The 26,124-nt window shown below is 36.3% G+C and overlaps 2 protein-coding genes across 2 annotated transcripts; both read left to right on the forward strand.

The window, feature by feature from the left end:
• The first annotated feature begins 2,983 nt into the window (after positions 1-2,983).
• Positions 2,984-13,429, forward strand: LOC140780223 (DDT domain-containing protein PTM-like). Its single transcript, XM_073125635.1, has 9 exons — positions 2,984-4,076; positions 4,179-4,868; positions 5,422-6,772; positions 9,865-10,159; positions 10,252-10,376; positions 10,464-10,924; positions 11,070-11,098; positions 11,235-11,735; positions 11,828-13,429. Exons 1-9 carry the CDS (start codon positions 3,373-3,375, stop codon positions 12,820-12,822), a joined length of 5,151 nt encoding a protein of 1,716 aa, XP_072981736.1. The 5' UTR covers positions 2,984-3,372; the 3' UTR covers positions 12,823-13,429.
• A 3,003-nt stretch (positions 13,430-16,432) lies between these two features.
• Positions 16,433-25,321, forward strand: LOC140759444 (pyruvate kinase 1, cytosolic-like). Its single transcript, XM_073096015.1, has 16 exons — positions 16,433-16,666; positions 16,778-16,874; positions 16,956-17,053; positions 17,158-17,313; positions 18,419-18,496; positions 18,767-18,898; positions 19,584-19,664; positions 19,851-19,922; positions 20,025-20,114; positions 21,307-21,451; positions 21,580-21,668; positions 22,370-22,465; positions 22,571-22,638; positions 22,763-22,862; positions 23,097-23,156; positions 24,834-25,321. The coding sequence occupies exons 1-16, from the start codon at positions 16,598-16,600 to the stop codon at positions 24,984-24,986; spliced, it is 1,584 nt and encodes a 527-aa protein (XP_072952116.1). The 5' UTR covers positions 16,433-16,597; the 3' UTR covers positions 24,987-25,321.
• The last annotated feature ends 803 nt before the right edge of the window (positions 25,322-26,124 follow it).

Genomic DNA, 26,124 nt, shown 5'->3' on the forward strand with positions numbered 1-26,124 from the left:
TTATATTAAGATAAAAATATGTTTTTGGACGACCTAAACTCATTATCCTCTCTTCTCTTCTCTTTTCTTTATTAATCTAACTATTTTATATTTATCAACAAAGTCTAGTCATTAATTTATCTTTAAAAATGCATCACTCTAATTAACTATTATTGTAATTATTTTCTTCCTCCTTTTCTCTCTTCTTTCACGTCCATACATTATTAAAAATACTTTGATTATTTAACACAAAATATCTTTTAAATATATTATTTTTTATATCATATTAAATATAATAATTATACTATTATTATAGTTTACGATTAAATATCTATTTAACCCTTAAACGAGGTTAAAAAATAGGTGTAGTTAACCACATTCTAATTGAAATCACGGGTGTAAAATGGGTGGATTATCTTAATACGACTCGATCAGATTAAATTCACTCGCGACATTAGGTTCATAAGGATGAGTATATTTTATCTAATTTGATTTTTGCTTGAAGAAATAAAAGTTTTTTGTCGGAGAGCATTCAAACACCAAAGACCATGTTTGAGCAGGCCATGTGAACGCCTACACACATTCACAAAAATAGAGAACGTAATTTGCACATTCGAACAGTCACGGGCCTATTCAAACATGACATTTCGAACGCCTACACACGTTTGCAACGATAGAAAACAATATTTACATGTTCGAACACGATTGTTAGGGTTTTAATTTAGTTGTTTTGGTCACAATGACGAGTCTCTATAAATATGTAGGAAATTCTAATTAAAGTTTATCTGATAATTGAAACGGTATTGTTGCCCTTATCTTCCTCATTCTTGCTCTAACCATTGGCGCCTCTCCCACCTCCTTCCTTCCACTGCCTAAGTCCTTGATAGTTTTTTCTATCTCCTAATCCTCATCTTCTGTAATAATTTGTCCCCCTTCACTCCTAAGGAGTTATCTTAGCACCTATCTAACTGTTGAAGGACTAATAAGTTAGAATTTATTTGATCTTTGGCCACTCTTCGATTGATATCTTAAGATCTAGCCATCCAAACTCTATGATCTTAGATTTATTGGAAAGCTCTCTTGAATGGTGATAACCTATCCAAAATTTAGTACGATTCAACGACTAGATTCTCCGCAATTCTCTTTAAAAGTTACGTCCTCAAATTAGTCCAGAACTATTATGCATTAGATTAAAGCCGGTTCGTAACGGATATCCCATAAAATTTGGTTAGTTTATAGGTCCGAGTACTTAAAAGTTTTAAAATATTAAGTTACTTTCTTTCCGTGCTTATTTCTTTCATTGTTTTTCTTTCTCTAAAACCATTATTATATATCTCCAAACATTAAAAAAAAACATTACATTCAAACTAATATGGATTTATAGATAGGATTAAAAGGCTTTTAACATTATCATTGTTTAATAAGAAATATATTTTTAACAGTAGGGTTTAAATGTTTATAAATTTATATTTATGCGTCAATCATAATTTTAAATAGTGAGATTTTTAGGATTTTCTTTCAAGCATATACTGACATAAAATACCGAACTTTTATAAGTATGTTAAAAAAAATACACAAGAAATAAACTCACAAATGTCGCATTGGAGAGAGAAACCTAAATATATAAATACATTAAACCCGTTATTAAAATTATTATTTACTATAATTAATATAAAAAGTCCATTAGTTGATAGAATATTATACAAGACAAATTGGAACGTTTTGGCAATGCAAAAGTGGCTCAAACTTTGACCTCTTTGCCATCGTCACCAACATCAGCTTCCAATATATGCACCAATCACTCTATACTCTTCACATTCCTCTATACTCTCATAGTTATTCGTATCGATGGCTTACAGTCTATTCTAAATTTGGTGGGAAATATGACTGATGTTAGTTGCATTGTGGTTTTCAAGGCTGAACAAATAAAGTAACATCTCTAGCAAACAACTGACAACTTAATTGTCAACATTATTATTTTTAATTAAAAAAATAATTGGTCAAATAATTGGATCTTAAATGCCGCGATTACGTTACCGTTGGATGGATACCTACACTCATATAATTGAAATTTTAACGTAATAGCGCGGGAAACCTACTAACGATTACGGTCATGATTAAAATGTTTTCGGTTGTACGCTTATACCCTCCTAATATTCTCTTATTTATATGCGTACCTTCTTAAATTTGGGTGCCTACTGCCTATCCATCTCTCTTTTTGACAAATACATGTAGAAATATGAACCGCTTAATAAAAATATTTTATTAATTTTATATATGTTTTAAATTTATAGTCACAAAAAAGTAATCTAATGTCGTTTTAGATGGGCTTGAATAAAATTCATTATTATTATTTATAAGTTTGAATATTAGATATGATTTAGGATAAAATATAATAATTTTTAAATATAAATGTACTTAGGTTCTATTGAGCTTTAGTCAATATATTTAAAACCGTCAATTTAGGTTTTAAATCGCGTGCCTCGTCAATCAACCGAATTTAGCTGCCGAGTCAAACCACTAAATCCTAAACAATTTTCTTTATACTAATTATGAGATTAGAGATAACTATCAATTTTACTAGAACTCGTTGATAGCTCAAATAAAATTGACCACATAAATATTTAACCTAATTTCTCGATCTTATATAACATAATTAATAAGGACATCGGTATTCTCCATAATTGGTTTATTAGTGTAGCTAATTAAGATTTAATCATGATAGACAAACAAAAAAACACAAAAAAATGCTGTCACTTTTTTAAGGAATTTCTTTTAAAAAAAAGGCCTTTGAGTTTGAGGGGTATATATTTATATTTTAAAAAAGAATTTGTACAGGGGTGATTATTAAAAGGGTATATCTGTGAATACAGACAAAGAAAGGGTTTATTTAGTATACAGCAGGGTCCGAGTCATGGGCAGATTGGATCCGAGTTGGGAAGGTGGTATTCTGAAACGCGGTAACTTTAACACTCCAACTCGCCCTAGTCTGATGTGGGAGTGCTCGTTTCCATTTACATCAGGGAGAGGAACCACCATTAGAATTAGGGCACAGGAGAGCCCAAAAGCCGAAACGCCCCCCTTTCCCCTCTTATCATCGAAACCCTAATCGCCGCTTCGGTCGCTGCTCTTCTCCGCAGGATCTCCGGAGACCCGCCGGTTGGCTTTCTTCCTTCCGGAACCGCGAAGCAAGGATTGCTTGATGTCGAGAAGTTTGGATCTTTGCGGTTCCCGGATCGGTAGCTTTTTCGTTTACTCTCTTATGACGGTTTCTCCGTCGAAATCCTTCGTGAATTCTTAGGAGGACGTATTCAATTCCGTTCTGGGGGGACAAAACCCGGTTCGTTTATTGGATTTTGTTACAATTCCTCCTTGCCTGCACATATATGTGATATGGGATCTGAGGAGGGAAAGGAGGAGGGAGATGCTATAGTGGGTAGCTATGTGGGCAAGGAGGCAGCAGGGTCTAGGAAAAGAGTCCTATTGGGGAAGGTTGTCTCCTTCGATGCTGATCGCAGGCTATACAATGTGGTGTACGAGGATGGCCATCGTGAGGATATGGAATACCAGAAAATTTGTGATAACTTAGAGGGCGGGAGCGGAGGCTCCGGCATGAAGATGAGTAGTAGGAAGAGGAAGTTGGACCAGTTGGTCTCTTCCGGCGCGGGAGAAGTAATGATGCAGTCGCGCCCTAACACGAGATCAAGGAAGAATGACCCCGAAGCTTCTTATTTGGCCGAAAGGCCAAGTTCGGATCTTTCGGACGATGATGACTCTTCTAGTAATTCATGTGATAATGCTCCGGCTCCCGAGTCATTACCAGAAGTTGAGTTCCCCCCCTTGCCCCCATCGTCGGGTGATATTGCTGTTCCGGAGGAAGCAATCAGTCATCTCTTCTCTGTGTATAATTTTTTGCGATCATTCAGTGTTGAATTGTTTCTTAGCCCATTTGGATTGGATGATTTCGTGGGTTCACTTAATTGCACTGTACAGAATAACTTGTTGGATGCCGTCCACCTCTCACTTTTGCAGGCTTTGAGGCGCCATCTTCAAATGCTCTCTTCGGAGGGCTGCGAGCTTGCTTCAAAATGCTTGAGGTGCATTGCTGCTTTTTCTTCATCTTTCTCCTGTTTTAGATATCTGCTTGCAAAATTTTTAGCCATCGAGTTTAAAGTTTCTTGGTTTCATTTTATTCACAGATTTCACGATTGGAATTTGCTTGATACATTGACTTGGCCAGCCTTCTTACTTGAGTACCTCTATGTAATGCGTTACATGAAATATCTTGGCGGTGGAAAATCTGGTTTTAGCCTTTTGGACAGGGAATACTATGGGCTTCCTGTGGCTTCTAAGCTCACGATTTTGCAAATACTGTGTGACGATGTTAGTAATTCAGCCGAACTGAAAACAGAACTCGAAACACGGGAAGGCTTTGATGAGGAGCTTGAATATAATATGGATGCTAGCCTTACTACAGAGAATGGACCAAGGAGGGTCCATCCTAGAAATTCCAGGACTTCCATTTGCAAGAGTATACAAGCTTTGGAGAATTCTGTTGAACACAATATAGTTTGTCCGAGTTCAAAATTGGCTGAACATCTCGTGGATTCATCAGATACTGCTCAGGATGGGAATAGTGATGAATGCAGACTGTGTGAAATGGATGGGACTTTAATTTGCTGTGATGGATGCCCCTCCGCATATCATTCAAGATGCATTGGCCTCAACAAAGCATTTCTACCTGATGGCCTGTGGTTTTGTCCAGAATGCACAGTTAACAAGCTTGGGATGACGTCTTCTAGAATAGAAAGGGGAGCCAGAGGAGCAGAGATATTTGGTGTTGATGTTTTCGGCAGGATGTTTTTGGGGGCTTGCAATTACTTGCTTGTGTAAGTATTTATACTAGACATTTTTAACCAATCACACACAAAACAAACGAGAGAAATATAGAACTTTGTAATTCCTTTAGCTTGAATATGCTGTTGGTACAAGGTACACCCTCCTAGATTGCTCAGGAAGAAGCATTAGACCACTTGTAGAGTTGTAGGGAAAGAAAGGTTCTACAGTCTGCCTGTTGAACCTATTGCTATGAGTTCTTCCTTTTTTTGTGGCCCAAAGCTGTAAACTTTGTTAATGTTCCTCTCTACAGTCTATCATCTTAAATCTTTATTAGCATCTGTGTTCTCTCTGAAGGTTTGTGATGTTAATATGTTATGGATGCATAGGCCATGATGCCTTTCTTTTATCTATATTTTCATCACTATTAGTCTGCTTAAGAATATCTCAAAACATCTGAAGTCCCATTTTGACTGATTTAGGCCATATTTCTTCCTTCCGTACAATATTTTGGATAGCATTTGCTTTTAATTACATTTTTCCATATCTACTTGAGTTTTTTTACCCCACTATTGAACACTACCTTTGCCATCTCTTCGACTGCAGGATTGGTACGTCATTTAATGAAGATCCATTTTCTAGATATTACAATAAGGATGATGTCTCCAAGGTCCTCCATATAATCTGTTCGACAGATGAAATTGCAACTGCATATGCTAATATTTGCAGGCGAATATCAGAATACTGGGATTTTTCACCAGCGAGTTTGCCAAATGGAAAGATTGTGTCTCCTATAAATCCTTTGTGTAATAAGGAATCTTCTTCGTGTTATGCTCCATCATCTATTGTCTCAACTAAGAATGGTTCCTTAAAAGTTGAGGAAGCAGATTCTCGCCGAACTGCAGAAAGCAGTGCAGACAATAGAGAGATTTTACTTCAGAAGTATGAATGCCACAAGATTGGAGCAGATCGATCTGAGTTGAATTTATTTGAGCAGTCCAAATTTTCAGAGATGTGTAATATCACAAAAAATGATGTGCTCATCAAGGAGGAAGTGGAAGCTGCTGACAAAACATTATTGTTATGTCCGAAAGATCAGAACCATGCATTTGGAGGTCCCACTCCTTCAGTCCATAAGGTTTCCCCAGTTCTTCAAAAAAAGTTAACTGAGCAAATTGCTAACGGATCGGTTGTAACTGACTTATCTTATTCAAACCAACCACTGTCTTCTGAGAGATCAAATGCCCCAGACCCATCAACATTCTCGCCAGGTATTGTTGGAACATCTAGGGAAGACACATGTAGCTCAATTTTCTCTGGGAAAAGTGACTCTGTTGGTTTATCTCATGGAAGTAGACACGGTAATCAATTTCATGGTGAGAAATGCAAATTTATGAGTGGTAGAAGCTCAACCGTGCCAGCTTCTTTTAAGCCTCAAGCTTATATAAATCAGTATATTTATGGTTCTGTTGCTGCATCCGCAGCTGCAAATCTGGCAGTTCTTACATCGGAAGAAGGTAGAGTCTTAGAGTCTCATGTTGCGTCGAATCGTAAGAAAACAGTTAGTGCAGATATTGTGCTGCAAATGAAAGCATTCTCTGCCGCAACCTTGCATTTTGTGTGGCCAAATCCTGAGAAGAAGCTGATGGAGGTTCCAAGGGAAAGATGCGGTTGGTGTATTGCATGTAGAGGTGCAACTGTAAATAAAAAAGGATGCTTGTTGAATTTAGCTGCTACCAATGCAATTAAAAGCTCTGCTAAATATATTAGTGGCATTCGTCCTATTAAGTATGGTGAAAGCCACTTCCCCAGTGTTATTGCATATATAGCTAACATGGAGGAAAGTTTGCGTGGTCTAATAGTTGGCCCATTTCAAGATGTGCAGTATAAACAATTCTGGCATAAACAGCTAAGAGAAGCTTCACGTTGTAGAGATCTAAAGTTACTATTGCTTGAGGTGAGTTTCTAGGACTGATTTCTATAAACCATATGGTTATTGTTTCAAATTTCATTGCTTTTACTGCTAGCTGTAAGGCTTATCTTTTCTCATTTGTTTGAGGTTTCGGGGATTTTATGTTTGACAGAAGCATGTTTGAAAGCCCTAGTTTTGGGATGTTTAAGTGTAGCAACTTCCAAATTGAAAACTAATGGTTCCAAACTCTGGTCAGAGCTGGTAATTTATATAATTTGATGATTATTTTTTTTTTGTTTAGAGCTGGCCATCTAGGATGTCTCTCATATTCAAGGTAGTAACCTAGTTCCATATATGTGTAAGCAAATTAGCACATTGTTGTGAATGTATCTATCTGATCTAACTCTTAAAGTGAGTGGAATTTTATATTGCACCTTAGAAATATAACGAAACATGTCCATAAGGAAACATGTAATGTGGTATATACAATACTGAGAGAATTACCAACACTTTATGGAGCAATCTATAGAATAATTGCGATATATTAGATTAATCTACTGTTGTGAAATTTGTTCGTTCCAAGGCTGCTCTGATTTTCTTTTTCTTCCTTTTATTATTTTGATTACTTAAAATTGCCGAAATATTGAAATTGAATCTCCAAGTGTTTGGTCTCGTCTGAAAGTAATGGAAATGTCAGGAGTAGGGGTGTCAAAATAAACGAGTGGCTCGGGCTCGGATGAAGCTTTGGCTTGATTTGGCTCAACTTAAGCCGAGCCGAGCCGAGCCTGAGATCATTTTGAGGCTCGATTTGAATTTCGAGTCAAGTTTGAGCTGAAGCTGGCTCACTCAGGATTGGCTTGATAGTCTCGTTTACACTCCACCCATTATTATATAATTAACAGTAGGCATGTTCCTTGCTGCCATTTCTTAAAAAAATTTAAAATAATTTCAAAGTACATCTATACTCTTTTCTTTTACCAATTGATGAGCAAGATATTAATTGGGTGGGTTCGGCAGTAGTAGACTAGCTATGAGTAGATTTTATCACATCAGTCCTCTCAATCGTCTCCTTTGGTCTTCTTCTAACTTTTTTGTATATTTTTTATGGAGTGTAGAAGTAAAATGTATATTTAATGTTTGATCCCTTTGGATTTTCTTTTTCGATGCACCTCTCCCCAACCAAAGGAGGCAATCGCTTTCTTCGAAATGAGGAACTAACATTTCCTATTTCCTCCTACTCTTTCAACCTAGTCCTCCTTCGACCTCCTCATCCGGCCTCCTCCTTCGACAAGCCATCATAGCCTCCTCCTCCTTCAACCTAGTCCTCCATCGACCTCTTTCTCCTTCTTCAGCATGCTGTCGCCGCCTCCTCCAATCAGGCTTGGACTCAAACTCGAGCTCGGGCGTGCTCGGCTCTATTTGAATTGAGCCGAGCATAAATATCAAACTAGGCTCGAAATTAATTTTGAGCCGAGCCTGAGCTAGAGCTAGCTCGCTTAGGCTCAACTCATTTACACCCCTAGTCAGGAGCTAGGGTTGAATAAGATAGATAAAGGGATTTTGGTAAAAGCCTATAAACTTCAGATCACTCTAAAACAGAAGAAGCTCAGGGACTAGGTGGTTTGAGATTATCTTTGATAAAAAAAAGTGAGTTTTACATCTCCTAGTAAACACTCTTGAGAAGTTCACTTATCTACTAGAACATTTTGTAATTGAAGACCATTAAGAGGGCCATCGGAAGGACCTTCATTATTCTATTGACAAGATAGAGCATTATTTTCAATTTTAAATTGTTGAAGACAAATAGGGTTAAGTTGCCTCCCTCCAAGTACAATGTGAACCATAGGAAGCATAGGGTTTGATAGGTGGGAGAATGCATCGTATTTTTAATTCCACACACTTGCGGAAATCGCAAAAAATGTGTAATGCTGTAGTTGGAGTTTTCTTGGTGCATTTGATATGCACTTTAATTGTCAAGCAATGTGTTGTATTCCCATGTTGTAGCATTATGTTTCCCTTGGTTCCTCTCATCACTCAATAGCATTTTGTTATGTTCACATCGTTTGTTTGTATTATTACCTCCATGGATGACTGTGTCATGGCAGGCATGGCACGACACTTGCCGGCGGTGCCATAAGAGAGGGAGAGAAAAAAAGAGGAAGACTACTAGTGCTTTGTCGTTGTTGTCGTTGGCACCGCTCATTATCCCTGTCGACCTTGCTGTCGCTTGTCGTGCCCGAAGTCGCCAATCAGGTTGTCGGGTCAATTTCGAATAGAAACTTAAGTTGTGGATCTGGATCTGCAACCTCGGGCACGATGGGCGACAGCAAGGTCGGCAGCAACGACAACAACAATGACGATGAAGAGTTTTTAGTAAAGCGCTATTAGGAAGGGTGCCGTGTGGCACCCCTCGTGCTACATGCCAGTTGGTTACCTCAACTATTTTCCTTTGCCATCCCTACTGTTTTAGGCTTAGAGTTGTCATGACATCATTTTGGAGAAATTTTCCATGATTCGCCTATAGGTTGACCACCATTTCTATGCAATATTGAATAGAAAATGTGCTGTGATTCACCTTTATTTTGATCGACCAACTTCTTTCTTAGAATACTTAATATCTTGGTACACCTTGGTATGTATATTATAGTCTATGAGCTAACTAAGCAAGAAGCTTACACTATATCTCTTGAAAAGGGTCTGAGCTTATTACTGGGATAAGTGGTCAGCTTACCAACCCTTCTGGTCTACATCCTTTACTCTGCCTTATAAATGCTTTGCCTCTGAGTCGACCGCCATGATCCACTGCTTATTTTATCCTTTTTACCCTACTACTTGCAAGAGAATAGAAATTCAAATTGAGCCTGTTACGTTTAAAATATAATATTTATTAATTTTTTCATTGGGACTCACTAATCCCCTGTTGGATGGAAACTTATAAGCTGTTGTATTTCATTTATGTTGATCTCCTTAAAACAAGCTAGAATAATTTCAGCCATTGACATGTTTAAAGAATTGTAGGAAGTATGTTCATGTATGTTTTGTCATATCCATTTGAAAGAGTTTCCCTGAAGCTATTGCATGTATTTTTCCAATTCTCCATGTAGAAGGTTATAAGATTATCTAATCTTCCTATTCAGCTTGAAAAGAATATTCGTGGGATTGCTTTTATTGGAGGCTGGTTTAAAATGGAAGATGATTGGTCGATTGAGTTCCCTGCACTGGTGGCAGGAGCATCCCGAATCAGAGCAAATAAAAAACGAGGGACTGGTGGGAAACGGAACAGGAAACGATCTGTGGCATCTGATGTTGTTGTTGCATCTTCTGAGGACAACTGGAAAGATGTGCAGTGGTGGTGTGGAGGGAAGCTCTCAAAGGTTGTTTTCCCAAAAGGAGCTATTCATAGTTCACTGATAAGGAAAGCTGCTCGTCAAGGTTACAATTCCTTGTTGAATCTCATATCTTTTGTTCCTATATTAGTTCAAAATAAAGCCAAAATTGTTCCTGAAATATCTATTTAAACTCAGGTGGTTTTAAAAGGATATCTGGTATTACTTATCCTGAAAGTTCTGATTTTCCTAGAAGAAGCCGACAATTTACTTGGAGAGCTTCTTTAGAAATGAGCAGGAGTGTGTCTCACCTTGCTCTTCAGGTTAGTCTATCTCAATATGATGTGATAAATGCCAATATACTTTTCTTTACTAAATGAGTAATTACTCTACATTGGAGTATCTATCAGGTCAGATATCTCGATGCCCATATAAGATGGAGAGACCTTGCTCCTCCAGATCAAACCTCTTTGGATGGGAAGGGTTTGGATTCTGATGTCTCTGCTTTTAGGAACGCAGTCATATGTGATAAAAAAATGGTGGAGAATAAGACGGTATATGCAATTAGATTCTCCAATCAGAAGCATCTTCCTGTACGCGTGACAAAGAACATTCTGGAAGCAGAGAATAATCAGGATGAGAATGGCAGGTTGTGGTTTTCTGAAAGCCATATACCATTGTACTTGATAAAAGATTATGAAGAGAAAGCTGAAGCGAAACCCTCTATTTCTATCAGAACATTAACAATGCCAAAGTCTCAAGGAAAGCTAGTAAAAAGTTATCGTGGGAATATCTTTAATTATCTCTTTCACAAGGGAGAGAAACCTAGCAAGACTCCTTGTGCGTCATGCAAATGTAATGTTTTACTCAGGTGGTCTTATTTCCACTTGCCAATATATATTTATATATTAATCTCTCTCTTTTGCTAGTTAATGCAAAATATTTTTGATGGTTTTGTTGCTAACTGCGAACTTTCTCTTGCATGCCACTTTTCCTTTATGTTGAATGCAATCCAGGGATGCTGTCAGATGTAGTTCTTGTCAAGGTATGGACATGCAGATTTTATATCACATATTACTTTTTTGACTTATTTTTGAGAGACTATCCATATGTTTACTTCTTTTTTTTTCTTCTTTGAATCTGATCAGATTTTGAATCTTTTTTCTGTCATTAAAAACCAGGCGACTGTCATAAGGATTGCATTCCATCTTGGATTCTTCTCAAATACAAGGATCCAAGTTCTGACTTGACGTGTAAAGCCTGTTATAGAAAACTACATGCAAGTCGGAGGATTATATCGAACGGTCAGCTGGCTCCACAAAACATAAGCCAGCTGGCTCCACAAAACATAAGCCAGCTGGTGGTTGATACTAAAGGTGCACTTCCGAATGGTTTTGCTCAGACGGCACAGTTGGGTGGTAAGTTACAAGCTCAAGTGGAAACAAAGTCTACCGATCTTAGTTCCAACTCAGTTAGTAAACGTAAACATAGCGGAGCATGTCTTTCTTATGGTCTTATATGGAAGAAAAAGAAGAGTGATGAGACTGGAAAAGATTTCAGGCTACAACATATCATCCTTAAAAGCAAGGAGGAAATGACTTCTTCAAGAAAACCAACTTGCTGCCTCTGTAACATGCCTTACCGTTCAGACCTGATGTATATTCGTTGTGAAAAGTGCCTAAGTAAGTTTATGTCAGTTACTTCAGCTAGTTACTGTTACTCTTTGCAATTGTTCTTTTCACCCTCATGCCTGCCTTCTCTTTCCCCTATGCAGAGTGGTACCATGCAGATGCTGTGCAACTTGAGGAATCTCAAATCTTTGATTTGGTAGGGTTCAAGTGCTGCAAGTGCCGGAGAAAAAGCTCACCGAGATGCCCATATGTGAACCCTGACTATAAGAGGCCAGAACCAGAAATCTTAAGTAATGGAAATGCAAGTCAAGTGACTAAGTCCAGTATCCTTAACTTGGCAAAGTCGTCTGGTCCTTCTCCTACAAATGAAGTTTTGGTTATAGTAAATGATGACCATCTATTTTCATCATCTGGGAGAGTTGAACCAATTGCAGAGCAAACACTAGAACAACTGAAGAACCATAGCCAGCAGAAGTTATCTGTAAGAAGGCCTCAGGTAAAACAGATGGCTGATTTTGAAGTAGATCAGACTATTCAGAATACTGATCATACATGTGCACCACTTCCTGAGAGTCCTATTGGAACAAATACCGCTGTGGATGCTGAGGAAATGTCTTACAGAAATGCTTCTGGGAAGGCATCATCTCCTGTATTGGAGTGGGATTTTTCGCAAGGTGATGGTTACGTCGGAGTGGTTTTTAGTAATGCTGATGGTAAATACGAATGGAATGATCCAAACTGTGGGAACTCTGAGGACGTACAATATGAACCCCAAACATATTTCTCATTTACAGAACTGTTGGCATCTGATGATCCTGAACTGGACAATCCTTTTGATTTGCCTATGGATATGCCAGAAGATGAGTGCTTCCCAAGTGACTTTGATGAATTACAAACCAGCTTTGATGAAACACCTGGAGATCATGATGCTGAAACTGCAAATGCATACTATGCTATTGATGGCCCTACCTCTAGTGTGTTGGTATGTCAGAAATGCAAACTCCAACAGCCACTACCGGATCTCAAATGTGAAGTTTGTGGGCTGCATATACATGCTCATTGTTCGCCTTGGGTCGAGAGTGAGGATCCTTCTGATGATTCCAGTTGGAAATGTGGTGGTTGCCGGGAGTGGCGGTAGTTCAGAATAGTTGAACATATAATACAATTTTTGCAATTAGCATTGATGACTGATCGTCAGATACAAAGGAGAACTGAATAATCCAATTTAGCTAATCTTTTTGTCAATTGCTGGGAAAGCTGTCCAGGCTTAATGATGGAATGGGCTTTCTCTATACAGGGTTAATGCTGGATGATGATAGCCCATTACAGAGTTTTGCTGGAAGGAAGGGCAGTAGGATACATGGCGAGCAATCATGCTGGCTTTCTTTACAGACCATCCGCAATACTCATCAGTATATGTGGGCTTCGATGATGCACATCTCTACTTTTTGGCGTTTGATTTTGAAAATATACATATTGCTTTAATCATCAATTTGAGCGCTGGCCCGTGGGGAAGTACAGATTACTGCTTCTAAGCATAAAATGTATATAGGATAGGTTGGACAGCCTCCCTTTTGATGAGGTACAGAAAGAACTATGGTCTTATGGTGGAATCAAATTTTGCATATTAAATGTAAGGGAAGTGTTATGATTTTGATTTATTAGGTAGCCCATATTTGTAGTGGTTGGCACTGTTATTACCCCATTTTGATCATTTTTAAGGAAAATGTTAACGGGTGATTTTGCACATTTGTTCATCTGTCTGCAATAAAAAAAAAAAAGAGAGGGCTTGATGCATTGCAGATCTTGCCTCATGCCGGCTGGGTTGTGTTCATATTAAGGTGCAATACGAATAAGATAGAAATGGAAATGGATTGGATTGGATTGGATTGGATAGTGGATAACCCACATTCAAATCTGTATCTTTAATCAGGGTAGATTTTGGATGTGAATTTAGATGGATACCAAAATCTAAAACTGTATTCGGACTTCACAAATAAAATCTTAAATGGATTCAGATACAAATCGAATCGTACAACTTATTTCTCTTTTCTTCTTTTCTAGTAGATTCTAGTGCACGTAGATAGATATCATACGTATGATGACATCATTAACTCAAATAATAAAAGCATATTGTTGGCCATCCAGATCATCCTTTCTTCCCCCCCCCCCCCCCACATAACTCAATCCATCGTTCTCTCCACCGTCACGTATGACCGAGGCAAATGAAAAAAAAAAAGAAATAACTACAATTCGTACAACTTATTCAGATGCATAGTGGATACTAATCGGTCTTAAATAAATAAATAGAAATACAAATCGAGAAAGACATGACCTAGGCAAATAAAATAGAAAAAAGAGTGAATGTCAAAATGTTCGAAGTTTGAATCGGCCATGCTAAGAAAAAGGAATTCATGAGATAATCATACGACTTAGATGTATATATATATATATACACACACGTAAGAGTTAATCTTTCTTTAATAAAATATTTATTTATATTTTGGCTCCCTGTCATCTCTTATTTTATCACCCCCACGAGAAAGAGGTGGACACATGTATTCTCTAAATTATTTAATTATATCATTAGTTCTCTCTGTTAGAAAATATTAAAATATTGACTAGCTAATTAATTAAAAAAAATGAGCTTATTTTCTCTTAAGTTAATTTAAAATCATTGCAACCCTGATATAAAGGGCAGGGTTGGCTACGGTTAGATGTTGGTGGAAGGGGAAAGGTGGTGATGTCGACTAGAAGAATAGCAATCGGTGGCTCTTGGTAGAATAAGAGAGGAGGCTACAGTTGAGTTGAGTTGAGTGGAGAGAGAAATAATACTATTATTTATAATCAATCTCGTATTTATATAAAATAAAATAGAGAGTCATTAGATAATCCAAACAGAACATGAAACAAGTTTAAAAAATATTTTAAAAAAACTCTCTTATCAATCCCAAATTAGATCTTAATTCTACCCCCATATAGAATTTGAATATAAATATAATTTGAATACAAAACATATAGTGACATGATTAAATACATTTTACTCCTTTTTACTTATGCTTAAAATTATTGTTATGCCCTGTATAATTTTTTTATTAAACTAGTACCTATGCTTCTAAATAGAGGTTAAATTTTTGTTTCCAACATAATATAGCTCAGTCCAAATTACTTAAATATTCTTTTATATTTGTTAGATAAACTTATTAGCGAGAAGAGTACTTTAGGTCTTTTAGTAATTTTATTTTATTTGTTATATTTGATATAAACGGTATTTTTAGTAATTTGAGTAGATTAGGTTAAACTGTCTTACTTTAGTCAGAAGTACATGGACTGGTTTGTGATGTGTTCTGGGCCTAATCGAGTAACATCACATGGGAGATTAAGTTTCCTAGGTTGAATCTAGTTATCGTAATATTAATTATTTATTATTTTTGAAGGACTTCTGGCTTAAGCCCTTATTGAGGCGTTCAAACACCCACACCAAGAGCAACCTTCCTTGAAGTGCTTGAATATTGTCTAACGACGTTTGAACGCTTGTTAGTTGAGAACAACTTTCATTGAGGCATTCAAACATCGATTTTAGTTCGATTAGATTATTTCAATTATTTATTTAGTTTAGGATTTACTTAATTTCAAGTCATTAAGGTCAAATAAATATGTGAAAAGCACTAATGTTTAGGGCATGGAAGATTATTAAAGAATATTGACATTTTATATATTTTTTTACCTCTCATCTAGCTTAATATTCTTCTCTCATTTAAGGCCAACGTTGTCAAGTCGACGCCATTCTCTTCATTCTCGACAGTAAATCCCCTAGCCTAATAGGGTTGGGCTATCTTCTCCCCCCTCCCTAAAATCCTAGCTCATCCATCCTCATTCGTTGATATCTCTTCTTCTTTAGAGCCAATTATTTTATCCCATTCCTTTTTTTTTAAATCACACATCTTCCCGAGCCATCATTATCTACATTATTCCTTCTGCTTCTATATTATTGTATCTCATTATCTCCACCGACTTCAATATCGTACCACCCACTATCATCGCCACAAATAAACCTACCTTAGCTTGGTTCGCAGTGATTTAGTATAAATAATTATATAGAGAGTAAATTGATTTTGAGTATAAGCAATGTGATGTAAAATGTATTTGACCCATGTCTTTAATTTCATATTTTTCTGATGTGGTATAAATATATTTTTTGATTATTTTAATTCTAACAATTCTCATCAAACTATTTAATAAATAATAAATATAGAGTTTAGGGACAGCTAAAGAGAGTAAATTATAAATTGCCCTCATGGTTTTATCTAAAATCAATAAACTTTCATTTGTATCAATTTACCCCCCCATGGAGTTTAGACTGATATTATCAATTTTCTACTCAAACTTAACATAAACACTTAAATTACTATAATACTCCAGTGCTATTAATAAAATATTAATAATCTAATTGAGATAGTTAGATAAGAACTAAGATTTAAAATTTATAATTTGAAATATGAGAACATAGAAAATGCTGAAAATATATTTTGTTTAAAATGAGTGAAGATAATAGTATTTATATTTTTCTGTTAGGTTCGAATAAAAAAATTAATAATTTTATATTAATCTAAACCCCTAAAAGTGATATAAATAGAAGTTTAATATGCGTAGTTTGAATTTTTTTTTCTTTTAATAAAAAAAGTGGGGGGTAATTTGAAAATGTCTCTTTTTCTAAGACCTATATCTTGGCTTATGCCCCAAGGAAACTACGAAGAAGAGCCATAGCATTACGCAGCCGATCGTCTCTCTTTCTCCTCTCCTGGTTTGACCGAGAGAAGAGAATTTTTTCTTTTATTCTCTCCGTTTTTTAGCTATACGATTTCGAGCTCTCGATCTTCTCCACAGCCGATTGATAACCGAAGCAAGAGAAGATGCATTCGTCTCACCTCCTTCTCGAAGAACCGATCCGGATGGCCTCCATCCTCGAGCCCTCCAAGCCCGTAGGATACTCTCTTCTCATCTCTCTTGGTGATCTAGTTTTTGCAGGAAAAAAGATCACATCTTTGTAGTTTTTTTTTTTCGTGTTTTTAATCGTAACGCAACGATCGCAGAACTTCTTCCCTGCGATGACTAAGATCGTGGGAACGCTTGGCCCCAAGTCGCGCTCCGTCGATGTGATCTCGTCCTGCCTCAAGGCCGGGATGTCTGGTACGTTTTATTAATATGTGAAGCTCCATGTTGTATATGCAGAATATTTTATGCTTTTTGTTGGAATTTTTGTTTAATCAGTTGCGCGCTTTGATTTCTCGTGGGGGGATATGGATTATCACCAGGAGACCTTGGAAAATCTTAAGCTCGCGATCAAGCGCACAAAAAAACTATGCGCTGTAAGTGTCGGGACGTGATCTGTTTCGCTGATAGTTTTGTCTCTATGAGCTGCGTTAGCCAAAAATTGAATCGTGATGAGATTTGGTGATGCTGTCTTTTCCAGGTCATGTTGGATACTGTGGGCGCGGAATTGCAGGTTGTGAATAAGAGAGGAAATGCGATTTCACTTGAGGCAGATGCCTCTGTTGTTTTGACGCCTGATCAGGAACAAGAAGCTTCATCTAATCTGTTGCCCATCAATTTTGATGGACTAGCGAAGGCAAGCAAACTTATTTCCAAGCATACTTATACTACCAAGTTAAAATCTGTTTCCTTTGCTCCTATGAATTATATTGCTACTTAGATCTTGCTTTCTTTCATGTTGCACAATTTGCACATGCAAGAGCATGTCAGTTTGTGTCACAGCAACCCTTGCCGTTGTGCATACTGTAGTCGCATGTTAGTCACAGAGATAACATTTATGAACTACTAGGTTAGAATCCTTATTGGAGCGGGCCTTGTGGATTGGTTTGTTAGAAGTTTTATTTTGGTGCTTAGCTTGTGACTGAAACTTGGTTTATAAAAACGTTGCACATCCATTACCCTATATTTCTACCAGTGTTGTGAAAAAAAGCACCTAAAGATATTCAGGGGCATAGGCAGCCTAGCAACAAAATGTATAAAAATATTATTTATGATATAAAATATATATCGTACTAAAGTTATGTTAGCAATAAACCAATACAGACGTGTAAAAATACTACAGTATATTATGTACACGCAAATAAGTGAATAACACACCCAACAGTCATGTTTGAAACTTATATTCACAATAGATTCTCGACCAGGGACTTAAGGCTTTTAAATATGTTTCTTTTCCCTCTGCAAAACTCTGTTGCAGTCAGGGTCTATTAGCATAAAGAGCACACAATCCCATTAAGGCGCCCGGTCAGCCTATGGGCGGTCAAATACTGACTTGGCAGTCTGCCCCACCTATGCAGGCTGCCAAATACCCACTAGGTTGCTCGTTTGCCTTTCGTAGCTGCATATAGGCTATTTAGACTGGCGATCCAACTGCTCTTCAAATTAGTGTTTCTACCATTTAGAACTTTAATGTTATTATTTCATGGAGGTTTCACTAAAAGCTAGATGAGAATCCACAGACGATTACTTATTTTCTCGTGAAATGCATCTTTGGTTGCAACTCAATTAATATTTCCCATGCTGGTTATTTCATGCATGCCATGCTCAAATAGGGGAATCAGGTTGTTCAAGAATTTGACTTACTGCATTACAGAACTTCTGTTATCTTCGGCTTTGTCTTCTTTTTTTTTCTCCATATTCTAGGCATTATTGATGTGTTCTTTTTGAGCTATTCTTTGCAGGCTGTGAAACCAGGGGACACAATCTTTGTTGGGCAGTACTTGTTCACTGGCAGTGAAACTACTTCTGTTTGGTTGGAGGTACTTCTCACGTTTAATACTTCAGTGACTGAACATAGCTACTGAAATTATAAGCTTAGTTCTACCAGACTATAGAATTATATATTCCCAAATTGTTTTGTCTTCACTAGCCAAATTTTCAATGGATGTGATTCCATTTGGTGACAATCTGCACTAAACCAGTTGAACTATATAGTAGAAAAAAATCAGTTGACTGAAGGTCTAGATATTTTATATGCTTAAACATTTGCTCTTTTTTTCTGCTGTATAAACTGGAGTTGCATGGTGCAGGTGGCTGAATTGAAAGGGGATGATGTGATTTGTGTGATCAAGAACACAGCTACCCTGGCTGGATCTCTATTTACACTGCATATTTCGCAAGTACACATTGATCTGCCAACACTTTCTGATGCTGACAAAGATGTAAGAGATGCTTCTCTTCTGTTATACTATTGTTTAAAATCAGGTCACAATATTGTCGCTTGACATGAATTTTTTTTTCTTCTGTTATACTTTCAGCCACTATTTACACATTAGATAGATCATATGTGATCTTGTTCTGTTCTTACAATAGTCTCATGACAGGCTGTTGTTCAAGGCTTCCATTGAAATACAACACTAATTGAGGGTTGGGTTTCAGGTTGGAGCTGCATAATTATTGTCATGCTTTATATTAGTCAGATGTTGATACTAAAGCTGACTAGAAAGCAGTGAAGTTATATATGATTCCATTTCTTGGTCTTGTTAGTGGCAATGAATTGGACTCATAGCACTCTTGGATATACTTTATAACATATTAGTTGTTCAATTTAATAGCACAGGGATGTGCTATTGAGTTGCTAACTGTCCATTCTAGAATTTGTGATTTCTTCTCTTTTTGTCATGGGTCCTTTTCTTTAATTAGTTTTTCATCCTGGCTTTTGAATTGCATGCTTTTATATAATTTCCCATCCACAAGCATATTTGCCTAGTTAAAGATTTTAATTTTTAAGCACGATTGATGTAGAAACAATCATTTTTTGCTAGTATTTCCGCGTTATAGACGAGTGTAGTAGTTTAAATGTACTAGACTATCTGATTAAGATTGGCATGTCATCAATCATATCAGGTCATCAGCAAATGGGGTGTTCGGAATAAGATTGACTTCCTCTCATTATCTTATACAAGGCATGCAGAAGACGTTCGACATGTAAGTACAACTTTCTATTTATTTCTTTCCTGTAACTTATTTTTTCCCCTTTGGGACAGCGATCATCCTTTCAAACCTCAACATTGTTGGATCTTTCTGTGATCCATTTCCTGGTACTCCTAACTTGGACATGGTGATAGAGAATATTGATTTTCAGATGATGATGATCATGTTGTTGCAATTCAGGCACGGGAGTTCCTCTCAAAGTTGGGAGATCTTCATCAAACTCAGATATTTGCAAAAATTGAAAACGTAGAGGTAATTGCAGGAAGGTCAATATTTGTTGGCATTCCCATCTAACTGAACAAGTGAATGGGTTTTTAACTAATCCATATATTTTTTTTTCTCACTTCCTTTTAGGGCTTAACCCACTTTGATGAGATCCTGCAAGTAGCAGATGGAATTATTCTGTCACGAGGAAATCTAGGAATTGATCTCCCACCTGAGAAGGTTGAATAAACTCAACTCACATAGGATAATTTTATCATTTTGTTGCTGATTGTGCTTGTTGTATGGTGCTGAAATGAATGATATAGTCATAGTTGAGTGATTGAAAACTATTTAAATGCAAATTATGTAAAAACTGAGTAAATATTGGCAGCCCTGATCATGTAATTTAAAATTGTTGCATCCTGTATGCTCATTAATAAGCACTTACAACCATATTGAGCACAGATAACATCATGAGCATGCTATCAGGTTCTACATGCATCCGCACAAATATATTTTCTCTGTCAAGAGTTTAGCATTGCCCTGTGAAAGGGTAATTGATAGCTCTTATCTAGAAACTACTGGAGTAAAAAAGCTATATGAGCATGTATCTTTAAATATTTAGGCTGTTGTTGAAATTGGATCCTTCTATGAGTAGCACATTTGAAAATTTTCATATGTAAATGACTATGCTATTGTTGTATGTCATAATATGCTTTGGCTTGTTTGTTGTATATCAAGTGTTTTGACTAAAGCTCTTTTTCAAGTTCTGTTTACTTGAAATCAATGTGAAAAGGGGCCCCGCTATACAGCACTCTCCTACCAATGTGGGAACATAGGGGGCAAAATATATGCTTCCTTATTCCTATTAAATATTAAATGGAAGTTTCGTTCTACAACTTGATCCCGTTCTGCCACATGAGCGCTGACCAATTGACACTTGCTTGACACTCACCATTTGAACACTAATCCCTAAAGAGATAATCATGCACTTCATTTGTCTTCTTCAATTCATTCAGATCCGCGATAACTTTATCCTCCTGATTTGGAACAAGAGGCTATAAGAATAAGAAATTCAGTGGCTGTAGTTGCATTTACTTTAGCCTCAGTTGTTTAGATTAAACTGGTGAAGATAAAAGCTTCTATTGGTAGTAATTTTAATGCAGATGATTGAGTAGAAGTATGGAAAAGAATTTGAAAGGTTTTTGACTATAACTCAACTTATTGGAAACAATGGGAGTATAAATAGTGTTACAGTTTTTACAGTATCATGTATTTAATCATTAATCTGAGAATACAGTGTCTCTGGTTGCCATACTTTGCTTTAAGTACATCTCATTTCACTGGTTTTGTCATTTCTCTCCTTTTCCTTTTCATAATACCAGAGTTGAATTTATTTCACTGTTATGTAACCATCTTGTGTTATTTGTAGGTGTTTTTATTTCAAAAGGCTGCTGTCTATAAGTGTAACATGGCTGGAAAGCCTGCAGTTATTACCCGTGTTGTGGACAGTATGACTGACAACCTCAGGCCTACTCGTGCTGAAGCAACTGATGTGGCTAATGCAGTACTTGATGGTATATTCTGTTCCTGATTTCGTGTTCTAATTCTAGTACTATGCCAACTATTGATATTTTGATTACTTTAATGGGAGCTTAAATACAGAAGTTTGTTTTCCTAATTTTTCACATGTATTTTGATTCAGGCAGTGATGCAATTCTTTTAGGAGCTGAGACTCTTCGAGGATTATATCCCGTTGAAACTATTTCAATTGTGGGCAAAATTTGTGCAGAGGTCAGAGTTCTGCTTGTCATTGATGGTTCCTTATTTTTATGAATATCAATGACCCAATGGAAGTTTTGTTATGAAGAATCTGAATATTTCAATCTTGATGGAGATGGAACTATTGGACTAAATAATGAAGAATTCATTAGATCAAATATATAATTTGGGTGATGCATTGTCATCTTTGTTGATAAATGAGGAATGCAATTTTCTTTGCATTCAAATTCTGAATTAATACTCTCCTGTTTCAACCTGGCTTTGGGATCGCATTCTTGATGTCAGCAATGTTGTTATACAACATAGAAAATTTGACTATGTTAAACCTTTTCTGGACTTGTATTCCGGTTCCTGCTTGCTGGTTATGCTATATGGCGTCTGCTTATTTAAGAATGATTGGCGTAGTTGGACTAAAAGACTGTTATGTAATAACACTAAGTTGCAGAAAATAACATGGCCACCTAGTGAAGCTTGACAGAATGAATAATTTTGTGCAATTGTGCCTATCTAGAAACTAATTTTTTTTCTGACTTCATTCCAACAGTTTTTTATATGGCTGAAATATTATGAACTTCTGCATCAAACTTTTATTATACTCTTGAAAACATTTTGCTAATCATGGTGGTTTATGTTGTTGTTACAGCTTGATGTTTCTCCTATTTCCTAGGTCTTCTTAATTTTGGTGTTTTTTTGGTTGAAATCTACTATTGCAGGCTGAGAAAGTTTACAACCAAGATTTGTACTTCAAAAGGACTGTAAAATATGTGGGAGAGCCTATGTCACACTTAGAGTCTATTGCTTCATCTGCTGTATGTCATTTTACTCCCTTTAATTTTCAGAGATTAGCATAGTTGACTACTCTTCAAAAATAAATTCATTTAATATTAACAAGTACAAGTTGTGATCCTGTCTAGGTACGAGCTGCTATTAAAGTTAAGGCTTCTGTTATCATATGCTTCACTTCGTCTGGAAGGGCTGCGAGGTACTGTTGAAATAAAATGCAAGCTTCCATTAGATTTTCTTTCCATCATTTCAGAGATGCATATTAACTGGTGAGGTCTTCAGTAAAATACACTATTTGCCTTAACATGCTTCATATGATGCAGATTAATTGCCAAGTATAGGCCTACTATGCCTGTATTATCTGTGGTCATTCCTCGGCTGAAAACGGACCAGCTTCGATGGAGTTTCACTGGAGCGTTTGAAGTACGAGCAACACTTTTTGTGTCCCTTTTCTCTTATGATTTTGTGTTCAAATATATTAAAGTTTTGCACTCCAATTTAGGCTTAATATCCCATTAGGACATATATGCTATATAGTATGTACTTGTACCATCGCTAATCCTCGCCTTTATGTCAGATGTTCTGAATATTAAGTAGAGTTTCTGCTTTGCCTTGTATTCTATCTGAGCCTTGTCTAACAACTTACTAAATGTGCAGGCAAGACAATCACTCATTGTAAGAGGCCTATTTCCCATGCTTGCTGATCCTCGACATCCTGTAAGTTGTACTTTCTTCTTTTAATACACATATCTACATGACACCCACAGACACAAATACACACCACGAGGGCACATATGTTGCTGCCTTATCCCTGAAATTATGATTAATTCCAATAATTTGTTTTCTCCTGAATCAGACCTTGTTTGCTATCATTAATGAGAATAAATCCTCTTCTTTGTTCTTGTTGCAAGTTTCGGTGTATGCTTGACTTGCTTTTTGTCCCAACACTTTGATCTTAAATATATTGCTTGTAGAAAATGATAGATTGTAGGAATGTTCTTCCTTATCTTATGCTTCATTTCTTACTTGTTCCAGTTAATTTCTTTTGAATCTATAAACCTAGTGTAAAGTAGATGATTGTGAATTGAGTCAGATATCCTTAAAAGTGTAGTTCCTTGCTATATGGAAGGTGATTGGAAGTAATAATTAAGAGCACTCAATAATTAATGTGTGTGTGTGTGTGTGTGTGTGTAGCATCGATTAACTTTCTTATATGTATTGAAATCATAGTTATCAGAACTGGACCCGACAGGGTGGTTGAATCGGCGAACCGATCACCAAACCGGTTCGGTTTTGTTATTAGATCGATCGAATAAGCAATCAACTTGGTAAAAACTGACTGACCGATGGTTGAACCGGTGAACCGTGCAACCCGGCTGAATTTTGGCGAACCGGCTTGGTCAACTATTTTTTTCAAATGACTTAATTATTGTTAATATTTAATTATTCTACTATATATCCTAATGGTATATTAGTCCTAAAATTTTAAGAATATTTAGTTTATAACATATCTGATGTTTTTAAATTAGTTTTTTTACACATATACTCTCGAAAAGTCTTTTATTTGCTTATATGTCTATTTAAAGTTCATATTTATATGTATGTCTCTTAAACATACAAATTTTTTGCACGTATATCTTTTAAAATTCTTATTTTTTACGTGAATATTACTTGGAATAAACTACCATTAAAATTTAAACAATTTAAATATAAAAAGACAAAATATCCTTATTCTTATTTTTAAGTATTTCTCTTAGTTAGTAGTATTTTTATCTTTTCATATTTAATAACTTAACTTGAAAATAACCATGAGGTTATCTAGATAAAATAACATTTGTTTTGAAAGATATACATATAGTTATACTATTTTTATAGATATGTATTTATATTTAATTATTTAGATCTATTTATATATTACTTAAATGTTTTTAGAAAAATTAGCAATCTGATCTGTTAAACCAATAACCCAGTGATTCGATCCCTGACTGGGTCAATGTATGGTCCGGTTCTAATAACTATGATTGAAATTAATTTTAGGGTTGTAGGGAATGGACTACCTCAAGTAGAGGGAGCAAAGTGGTGGCTTAGTTTTGAAGTGCAATGAATTTAGATCAAATTATGTTTTGTACTTCTGTATAACTCTACCTGCAAACAAAAACAAAGAATCTACCTTCTATATTTTACATTTTAAGATTTCGGGTTTGGAGTTTCTAGCTACGAGGAAGTGAGACGCTTTTGTTTTCAAGGGGAGACTGGTTACTTGGTTTACCTATAAAGATACAATAATTAGCTTGCTCTCCTTTTACTTTTCTGTGTCGTTCAGCATGCTTAGCGATGCATATACTTCCCTTTCACAAGCTCTTGCTTTCTGACACTTCTTTTTTGGGCCTGTAGGCTGAGTCCACTAATGCAACAAATGAGTCGGTTCTGAAGGTAGCTCTTGAACATGGTAAATCCTCTGGAGTGATAAGGTCACACGATCGTGTTGTAGTCTGCCAAAAAGTTGGGGATGCTTCAGTCGTGAAAATCCTTGAGTTAGAGGATTAGATAGCTGCTATTCTATAAAATTTTCAACACAGTTCAGATTCTATCATGATGCAGTCGAGTTTGAGGACGGCTCTGAAATATATTTTTGTAATTATTTATTGAGCACCAGGCAGTTTTGCTCCAGGCAACCTATAACCAGCTGAACTTTTTAAGAAGTTGGTCAAAACTTCAAACTATGTTGGTTATTTTATAATTTTAATAATTATCCGGTGCTCTGCTATTGTTGGTCGTTAGTTTGAAATTTTATTGTATTGAATCCTATGGATCTTTGGTATTACAATTGAGAATTGAAAGCAAGTTGAAGAGAGTGCCCAGCACCTTTGCCCCTCTTGGCAGTTTGATTAGCTTATCCTTTCTTATTCAGTTTATGTTCTGACAGCAACATTTGAGATCGGAAGAATTGCTCTAGTTTGATTAAATGTTATGGAAGGTATCAATATAGTGATTGAAATTTTATCGCGATTTATTTACCTATACCTTCTATAGCATATGTATGTACACGCTTGTTGAAACTTGATAATGAGAAACTGGGTAGGTATATCAGAGAAAGGGAAAGAGTATTGCGAATTTGCTAACTTTGAGCTGGATCTGGAAAGAATCTTTGACCCTTTATTTTTCATATATTCCTGCATTTGGATGTGGTTTAGGTTTATTTTTAGATTAATTTAGTGAGCACTAAATTAGTTTAGTATCTAAACACCCGTTAGGATTAAGCGTAATTTACATAAACCTATTATTTATGTCCTCTCCTCTTCTGTCTAAATCTATGCCGACTGTGTTCCTTGTAAGCTTTACACATTGTCCCTTCACTAGCTTTAGTACACGGTTTGCGTTTCGCCTTTGAGCGGATCCTAACATTTTTATCAAAAATTCCATCTAGATTTTTTGTCCTGTAAGATATAATTAAAATGGAGGGCCAAATTAAAAAATAACGAAAAAAGATGGTACTGTACGAAACATATAGCACGGTATATGAAGTGATTTCACTACAACAATAGTTGTGTCATCTTAGTAGCCTCAGTTGAATCAAGTTGAGGTGACTCCAGAAGACATACTTGATGAAGTTAGCTGGCATCTAATAGAAGATGTTTAGCCCTGAGACGAGTGATTATTTCATCGATAAGATGGGTGAGCAATC

The sequence above is a fragment of the Typha angustifolia genome, chromosome 1 (genome assembly GCF_048772165.1).
Source record: "Typha angustifolia cultivar Huaian chromosome 1, ASM4877216v1, whole genome shotgun sequence".
In the NCBI taxonomy this organism is placed as follows: domain Eukaryota; kingdom Viridiplantae; phylum Streptophyta; class Magnoliopsida; order Poales; family Typhaceae; genus Typha; species Typha angustifolia.